The sequence below is a fragment of the Leptodactylus fuscus genome, chromosome 3, assembly GCF_031893055.1.
Source record: "Leptodactylus fuscus isolate aLepFus1 chromosome 3, aLepFus1.hap2, whole genome shotgun sequence".
Classification (NCBI taxonomy): domain Eukaryota; kingdom Metazoa; phylum Chordata; class Amphibia; order Anura; family Leptodactylidae; genus Leptodactylus; species Leptodactylus fuscus.
Genome location: NC_134267.1, coordinates 102,311,064 through 102,320,929, shown reverse-complemented (window position 1 = coordinate 102,320,929; position 9,866 = coordinate 102,311,064). Strand labels below are relative to the sequence as shown.

General features: G+C 47.4%; 1 protein-coding gene across 1 annotated transcript in view; it reads left to right on the top strand.

The window, feature by feature from the left end:
• The first annotated feature begins 458 nt into the window (after positions 1–458).
• The window catches only part of LOC142197631 (nephrocan-like), a 33,234-nt gene continuing 23,826 nt past the window's right edge, over positions 459–9,866 (top strand). The window contains exon 1 of the mRNA XM_075268093.1: positions 459–641. Coding sequence (XP_075124194.1) covers positions 459–641 — 183 coding nt within the window. The remainder of the gene's footprint in view (positions 642–9,866) is intronic.

The window sequence follows — 9,866 nt, the reverse complement described above, 5'->3', positions numbered from 1 at the left end:
GCGTGAGTGTGGTAAAAAGGTTCAATGCAGCAAAACGTTTGCTTAAATGATCCAAAAAAAGTTGCAAAACCCTATTTTGTGACCATTTGATACCAGAATTCTGGAGAGCAGGGCTTGATAAAGTCACCCAATGTCTTACAATAAGTAAGAGATTTTTCTATAAGGGATTTAACTATAAAAGTAAATTCAGGTTTTTTCTCACAGCCACCCATTGGCACCCCTATTAGCTATGTCTTTATTGTCTGAATGAATGTTACTTATCTAGTGTATATGGGTTATCAGAAACCACACACAGCGCAGATAGGCACATTCCACATACTGTTCACAGCATACTGGTGTTTACCTACATCAGCTCTGGCCAGGAGACTATTGTTTCCTATCACCTGTAAATATACATTATAACAATATAGTCTATGTATATAAAGATGTCCAGGCATAGCAGTGGTGGTAAAGTCATAATGATTATCACTATAGTGTATCTCACGCTCTTCTTCAGCAGTTGTCTAACCTCCTGCCCTCGGCGCTGCCGCTGTGACTCTCCCAGGACCATACAATGTTACAGGATTTCTACCATCCCCAGTAATATTGCTGCAGATATTGGAAAACTATACATCAGTCACAGCAAGATCAGACACTTACAGGTAAGAAGATTGGCAATGTCTTTTATAATTATACCTTACAATTATAATGCTATTTATTTCATAATTCAGTCTTAAAGCAGCTATATTATACATATTGTGTAGATGTCAGGAAGGCCTACAACCCCCAATAACACTACTGTCACCACACCACCATCTGAACAGTCTCTATCCCTCTTCCCTCATAGACTGTAAGCCCTCGCAGGCAGAGCCCTCAATCCCACTGTGCCAGTCATTGTTAGTATTATATTTGTTTGTATATTTTGTGTACTGTAAGTAAATCCCCAAATGTAAAGCATCATGGAATTAATCGTGCTATATAAATAAATAATAATAATAATGATAATAGACGTATTTAATACATTTCCATAGAAAAACATGTTGTCTTATGCTACATGTACACAAATTTGAGTCCATGAGATAATGGCACAGACGGTACATAGTTGGTATCTGTGTGCCATCCCTGACCTCCACGTACTCATGCATTTGATTAGTGATCCTGGACCTGAATTTTGTCTGTTTTGCTAATTTTTTCTTCCTATAAATCTTTAAGGTAAATATATATAGGAAAATGCCTGTGTTTATACAGGTAAAATTAACATGCTATGTTTATCTCATTCACTTTGCTGGCCAAACCTAGTAGTGGCTACAAGAGGAATGGGAAATATCTAGGAAGTTGTTATACTTCTCCCTTCTGCTTGCTAGGGTGATGCCTGGATGTGACCTGATATATTTATACAATTACATAAAAAATAGGCTTTTCTCCGTAGCATTATAATTGCTGAGTGTTTTATTTCTTACATTTTTATATATCTGCTTTTTGGTATGTCTTTCATCGCTATTTATGGTGTACTGATTAAGTACTAATATTTATAGATATTTTTTGTGGAAGGCATATCTTAAGTGTTTTTGCATACTAAAACCCTCTACTATTAGTATAACAGAGTTCTGACACTCCATATACCTGTATTTAATACTTTAGTGCTATAGCATAGCGCCTTATGTCTTTTATTCTGTGTGTCTATTTTTGTGTGTTTTTGGCTAAATCCATCTGCCCTGCTGTATGACTTGTTTTTAATTGGTAATTAATTAGCGAATATTCAATAAATATTTGATAATTTTTATTAATAGTTAGACTGTTGATCTGGTTTATTGGCTTGCGCTTTTTCCGTGTTGTCTGGCCCCAAAAAATTTTTCAAGCCAAATTTGATATAATGTGAGGTACCTTTATATGAAGTGTTTCTGCTCGGCTCCTGTCCCGCCTGTAGCATTTGGACCTAATCCAGCTCACCATCGGCACCTATGGGGAGAAAAATCTCTGGGCTTCCCTCCTCAGGCACCGTGGCACCCTCCGGTAAGCCCAAGCAGCTTGGGATCAGCTCATACCTGGCTCCACCGACGTCTGCGGCCCGGCCTGACACGAGGCGGCAGCCATCTTTGCAGGCCGCGCCGCCGCCTCCACCGCTCCTGGCTCCATCGCGGCTCTCCCTGGGCTCCACTACCGCTCTGAAGCCTGCTACTACCCTCCGACTGCCTCCTTCACCGGATTCCCAGCCCTCGGACTCGGTGATGACCTCAGATGGGCTTCTCCATCCAAAATGGCGCTGGCGTCTCCTGTGACGGCTCCTCCAACGCTGCTGGGCCCTGCAGCTTCCCCCTCTGTGCAGCCTACTACCTCTCTCCCTCCAGCTGCTGTATTGGACGTCCCTGCTCTTCAGGACTTTGTGGCACCCTACCCAGGGATCGAACCTGTGGCCTCCTCCAACCCTGTGGCCCCTGCTCCTGCCTCTGCACATGCCTCTCCTCCTATACAGGTACCGTCTCTTCAATTGGGGACAGGGCACTTTCAACAGGGAACTCAGTATCCCCCCTCCTCCTGGGCCCCTGAAGAGGACTCTGATACTGCTGTTGGGGTGACCCCCCGTATGTCACCTTATGCGGTAGCCTCCCCTCACTCCCACCCTCCACTCTCCCAAATCCAACACGAAGACATGTTTGCTTCTTCATCTTCTCCTCCGCCTCAGTGGCTGCCATTCCTCACTCACTCCCTGATTGCTGAGGTCATTGCAGTCTGCCGCAAGGAAATCCGCACTGAAATTCGGTCCGAGATCTCGGTGCTTCAGCAGGATTTCCACCACATTGCTTCCCGAGTGGAGACCCTGGAGGACGACCATGACCAGACCCGTACTTATATTTCTCATCTGCAGGACTCGGTCGTGTCTCAGTTTCGTTTCACCTTTCTCCTGACCTTTAGCACCATGTGGAGGACTTGGACAACAGAGGAAGGAGGAATAATATTTGTGTTAAAGGTCTTCCTGAGGCTACGCATGAGGAGGATTTACCTGCTACTCTGGAGGCTATCTTTAACTCCTTGCTACAAGAGCCTCCCACCCATAAGATCAAATTGGACCGCGCTCATAGAGCTTTGCGCCCCAAGGGCTCTGGATCCACCCCAAGGGATGTTATTTGCTGTGTGCATGACTTTACGCTGAAGGAATTGATTTTGGCTAAAGCCAGAGCTGCAAAGGACATTGACTTTGATGGAGCTAAGATCCAGCTATATCAGCACCTTTCCTGGATCACTTTACAAAAAAGGTGCCACCTCCGCCCCTTGCTCCGTCTACTACAGGAACGGCGGATCCCATATCGTTGGAGTTTCCCTTTCGCCCTGACTGCCCGGCTCAATGGTCGCTCGGCCACTCTGCATTCCTTTTCGGATATCCGACAGTTCTGCTCCACCATGGACATTCCTACTCCCCTGGATCTGACTGATTGGGAGCTTCCACCTCCGCCTCCCCCCCTTGCCTACGGTGTGGTCCCACTGCCTCCATCTGGCTCCAGTGTTAGGCGCCCGCGGGTGGCCTCGCTACCTGCACCGTCCTGATTTCTCCTTTTTTGCACCATCACCAGTTCTTCAGGTCCCCCCGATGTGAAGTGGTGCCCTTTGCTTTCTTTGAACTGATTGTTACCATTTATTCTCATATGTGTGTTTTCTTTATTTAGCAGGTCCGTTACTTGATGTGTTTACTTTTGTTTTTCCCCTACAGGCGGGGTGGGAAGGCAGACCCCTTACCACCTCTTTCTCTTGCGTAGTGACTTTCATTACTTTCACAGTAATTGCCTACTGATGGTTCCTCCACGTTACCCCCTATTTGGGGCTTGTCCCAGCTGTGGGTCCTATTTTTGGTCACTTTTGGTTGTTGCTGTTGTATCACTGGTCTTGCTGACTGCTTGCCCCTGGCCAAGAGAGTTAGTCCCGACCACAACATGTATTGTTGTTGTTGTATTGCCTATTTATGTTTTTGTTTGCTCCATCCCTCTCTCCCTTCCCTCCCTTCCTTCCCTTCCTTCTCTTCCTGAGACATGGAGTCTACAACCTTATGTGGATGCCCGCTGGACTTCCCTGACTGACCTTCTGCTCTTCTGACCGGGTGAGATCTGCCTGTACGCTTTTTTTCTTACATTTGCTGGTATTCTTATCCTTTTTACTGCGCCATGGCGAAGTGTATTACGTTGAATGTCAAGGTCCTGGGCTCCAATGCAAAGCGGCGTTTGGTCCTCAGGGAACTTTGTTTCCGGGGGCAGATGTTGCTTTTCTCCAGGAAACTCATTTTGACCACACGGGCAATTTTAATTTTGCCCGCCCCTATTTCCCCGTTGCTTACTCGGCATACAATACTCCTAGGAAGGGAGGGGTGGCCATACTGCTTTCTTGGTCCTGCCCGATCTCGATTTCTGCCTCGCATCTAGATCCCGACGGGCTTTATGTTATTCTCAAGGGCCTCCTTCATGGTCGGCCCATTGTACTCTGTAACTTATATGCCCCTAATTCCTCCCAGCTCCCTTTTCTTAAGAGGGTGCTGTGGAAATTGCAGGCTTGCTCGGACTTGGCCCTGCTGTTGGGTGGTAATTTTAATTTAGTTTTTTCCGAACACTCAGACAGACTTACTTTGTCCGGTGCTCCTCCTTCCGCCCCGCAGCTTTGTCTGGCCAGAGAATTCCGCCGCTTGATTCGATCCTTTTCCCTTTTTGACCTCTGGCGGGTGCGTAACCCTACTGGCCGCTCTTACACCTTTTACTCTCACCCTCACCAAAAGCACACCAGGGTTGATTATTTCTTTGGTAATACCTTGTCCCTTAGATTACTAGCAGATGCCGACATCGGCCCCATTTCCTGGTCAGATCATGCCCCCGTTACATTGACGCTTTCCTTGGCGTCTACCCTTGCTAGGTGGTGCCACTGGAGACTAAATGAGTCTCTTCTTCACTCTCAACCTTTTTGCGACACCCTCCGTGCCCATATTCGAGTATATTTTGCTTTTAATTCCCACTCTGTCCCCACCCTTTGGGAGGCACATAAAGCGGTCATGAGGGGTCACTGTATAGCGTTGGCTACTAGACAGAAGAAAGACAAAAAGGCTAAGGAGGCTGCCCTGACATCCCAAATAAGGGCGCTCTCTACTCGCCTCTCCTCCTCCCCTTCAGTTTCTACCCTTTGCCGCCTTGTTGCAGCTAGGGCAGAACTTAGTGATTTAGCGAACCAGTATGTCCAACGCCTGCTGCTGTATAGTCGTCAACGCTATTATGAACGAGGTAACAAAGCTCATATGCTTCTACCTAAGACTTTGCGTGATCACCAGGTCTCCTCCACCCCCCATGGCGTTCATGACCCTCATGGTGTCCTGCACCATCATCCTGATAAAATTGCTTCGCTGTTTCAGGACTACTATTTGAAATTGTACAACCTCCCGACCCCCCTGGGCGCTGACCCTTCTGCCTGTGCAGCTGCTCTGCAATCTTACCTGGACTCTTGCCCCCTCCCTAAACTTCCTCCCTCGGCGATCAATATCACTGAGGAAGAGATTAGCGATACCCTTAAATTGGTCCCGAATGGTAAAGCACCAGGACCTGATGGCCTTACATACCTATATTACAAAACCTTTGCCCCCGATCTTCTTCCTCATATGCGTCGCCTCTTTACCTCTTTCCTTGATGGGGTCCCAATCCCCGGTTCTATGCTCCACTCTCACATAACCTTGATCCTGAAACCTGACAAAGACCATCAGGACTGCTCTAACTACCGTCCCATCTCCTGGCTAAATACCGATTTAAAGCTTTTTACAAAAATCCTGGCCAATAGGCTCAACGCTTGGCTTCCGTCATTGATCCACAAGGACCAGGTGGGTTTCGTCCCTTGTCGTCAAGGGGGAGACAACACTAGAAGGGATGTAGACCTGATAGATGTGGCTAACCATTCGGCTACCCCTGCACTTCTTTTGAGTCTTGATGCGGAAAAGGCATTTGACCGTCTTGTCTGGTCTTTTATGTCAGCCACTCTCACTAGGTTCGGGTTTTCGGGGGCCTTCCTCACGGCGGTTGGAGCCTTGTATTCTTCTCCTTCTGTTGTGGTGAAGCTTCCTAAGAGTTAGTTCACACGTTGGCACGTTGGCGAGCCGCGTCTCTCTCTGGTCAAAATCCGCCTGCCGCGACCATAGCGGTCGCGGCTTTCCCCTCCGTAGCCGGCTCAAATGAATGAGCCGACATAGGAGGGTGCAGCCGCTAGGCGGAAGCCTCGGTCCAGCGCGCCGCGGTTTCCGCCTGAAGATAGGACATGTCGCTTCTTTTCTCCGCTAGCAGCAGCCTGCCGCTAGCGGAAAAAAGAAGCCCTACGGTCTGCATAGACCACCATTGTAAAGGGGCGGATTTTGAAGCGAAATCCGCTGTCAAAATCTGCCCCTTTGTTCACGTGTGAACGAGCCCTAACTCTACCTCTTCCTCCTTTCCCATCCGCAATGGAACACGACAGGGATGCCCTCTTTCCCTGCTTATATTTGCGTTATGCATTGAACCTCACATATCCGCTCTAGCCCAGACATTACCGGCGTGAAGGTAAGGGACAGGGATTTTAAAATTAGTTTATTTGCGGATGATGTCCTCTTAACTCTCACAAATCTCCACACTTTCCTCCCTAACCTTATGCGGGAATTGAAGGCCTATGGCGACCTTTCCAGCTAGAAAGTGAATCCTACTAAGACTGAGGCCCTCCCACTGAATATCCCTTCGGCCAATCTCCAGCTCCTCCGGTCTAACTTCAACTTCCAGTGGCGCTCTCGCTCCCTTCGCTACCTAGGGGTTCAGCTATCCTCTTCCTATTCTACTCTTTATTCGGTCAACTCCCCTCGCTTGTTTAGTGACCTGCGGGCTCTCCTCGACAAATGGCGCCCCCTGCCGTTATCCCTCATGGGCCGCATCTTGGCTGTGCAAATGACCCTCCTCCCTAAACTGTTATATTTCTTTGAGACCCTCCCGATAGCAGTCCCCCGTTCGGAGTTGCGCGCCTTCCAGAGGTCAATCTTTCAGTTTATTTGGAATGGCAGGAGACATCTTATCCCCCGCTCTATCATGATCTCGGGTAAGGGTGAGGGGGGTTGGCGGTCCCTCATCTTGTGCATTACTACTGGGCCTCCCACTTGCGCTGTATCCCCTTTTGGACCTCTTATCTTGCTTACACGAAGTGGGTCGAAATTGAAAAACTCTGGCTAGCCCCGGTCCATCCTAATGCCTTTTTGTGGTCCCGCTCTCCGCCTCCTCCCTCTGTTCCTCTCCTAGGGCCTATTCGCTTCACAAGAGCCGTCTGGATGACTTGTGCAAAACTTTTCCCCCTAGCCTCCCCGTGTTTGTCTCTGATCTCCTTCCCGTATAATCCACTCCTCTCTGGTGGTTTGACTGCATCTATGGTGAAGCCCTGGAGTAAGCTTGGTCTTTTCCATATCGCAGATCTGGTTGATCCTCTGTCCTTGGAGCTTAGGCCCTTTGACTATTTGACTTCTGAGCTACGTTTACCGGCAGATTGTACATTTTTGTTTTTTTCTCAGTTTGGATCCTTGAAGGTTTCTTCGCCCACTGCTTTCGAAAAGTTATGTAGGGCAAACACCTCCATGGCTGGGCTGATTTCTGATATATAGGCTACTTTCCTCCCCAGAGGGACGTCCTTTTGTCTCCCACAGGTATATGGATAGGTGGTCAGAGGCTCTAAGTAGGCGGATCTCGCTCGGTCAGTGGCAGATTATTTGATCCCATGCAGCCAGCTCTTCCACGTGCATTTCCTACCGTGGAATCCAGTACAAGCTTCTAAAGCACTGGTATCATACCCCAGCCCTACTCCATTCCTTGAACCCTTCCATCCCCCCCAGTTGCTGGCAGTGCCAGACAGAAATTGGGTCATTGTATCACATCTTTTTGGACTGTTCGTGTATCTGCCCCTTTTGGCTTGCTGTTCCGTCCATTCCTGATGCGCTCTTCCTTCAGGGTGTCCCGTTGGATCCCCTTGTATACTTGCTTAACCTCCCCCCTAGATATTCGGGCAAGAAGACATCAAAGTTGTTCCTCTTTCTTTGTACGGCCGCTAAAACTCTTATCGCCATCCACTGGAGGTGATGTGCCCCCCCCCCCCCGTCCCTAAATCATACTCTGGACGCTTTTCAGGCTCTATGGTCTAACTGGGATGCTTATTGTATCCTTTAGGGCTTTTGACTCCTTCATCCCCCTTCCCTTTCTTCCCTCCCTTCCCCTACCCCCCCCCCCCTCGATTCTTGTTACATTATCCTGTCGCAATGTTGCAATTGTTTATCTTGCTTGATTGCTTGAGGATTTGATTTTGTTTGACTTTTTTTGTTTGCTCCGTCTACAAGAATTTTCAATAAGAATTACAGTTTTTAAAAAAAACCCAGATCCCATTGCTTTCTACGGGAGTCGGCATACGTGCGCTCCCCATAGAAATGAATGGAAAAAAGCAGCCCATTCATTTCTATGGGGAGCGTATGCCGGCTCCCATAGAAAGCAATGGGATCTGTTTTAAACGCCGCTGATTCTGAACATTTACATGTTCAGAATCAGCCAGCATATACTCCGTATGAAGGGGCCCTTAGTGTCCATTCACACGGAGGAAAATGGCGGTGAATTTGGTGTTGAATTTCAGCGCTGAAAAAAGCCTTCCATTAACTTCAATGCTTTTTTCTGCTAGCAGAAAAAGGAACCCATTGAAATCAATGGGAAGCTTTTTATTTCAGCGCTGAAATTCCACACCAAATTCCTCACCATTTTCCTCCATGTAAATACATCCTTACAGTGTAGTACACAGTATATTGAGATGATCAGGATGAGGCCCAACAGCGAGAATCAGCTAAAAACCCTGTGGAAAAAAAATAGCAGTGAATCACAGTGTATTTTTTTTTCACAGTGTTTTTCATTGCGCTTTTGATGCATTTTCCAGCATTTTCTCCCGATTGCGTAGCTGAAAATAACCAGCCATGTTTTTCTGAAGTGCACACATTTCAAAGTTTGCGGCTGTTCCGCATCTTATTTTTTCCTGCAACGTGTGGATGAGGTAAATTTCATTCATTTTGTTGATTCTGTGAAACACATTTTTTTTTTCTGTAGTAGCCAAAGACGTTGTGTTTCTGCAATGTGGGGTTTCAGGTATTTATGGCCTATACTGAGCATAGGCCATAAAAAAAGATTAACCCTGGACAACCCCTTTAATATGTCCCACACGGTTTAACATCCCCTTTCTGCACAGAATGTTACCCCATCACTGCTCCCACACAATATAATTGCCCCATCTCTGTTCCCCAAGAGGCCACTGTATGATGGGGACCAGTGAAGAGGCCACTGTATGACGGGGAGCAGTGAAGTGGCCATACAAGATTTGGCTCAGAAAACCCATTAAAAGAGGTTGTCTATAAACAGGAGTTATCACTGTAGCGGCCACCAGAGAGGAGTAAAAAAAAAAAGAAAAAAAGTATACTGACCCGTCCCCAGCACCCCATTATCCCCCACCTGTATCTGTTCAGTCTCATGGCGGCAACTCTTTTCTGGAAATCCTGTACCTAATTGGTCTCAGCGATCACATGAGGTGCAGGACTCCCAGCAAGGGACACTGGCGGTGGACAACGGAGACAGGTGAGTATGCTTTTTTATTTGTTTTTTATTTTACACCTCCCACCCACACACAATTGGAGCACATGAGTTGCTCCAATTCCTGGACAACCACTTTAAAGGATAGACCATCAATATTACATCTGTAATGATTCAACAGCCAGGACCTCTGCAGATCAGCTTTTTCCAGGACAGAGCAGCTACAGGTAATGGTAACATTTCTAGGAGCCACACTGTTCACTTGCCATACAAGGTGTAGCAGTAGGTTTAGGTAGTGCAGTGGTGCCCATC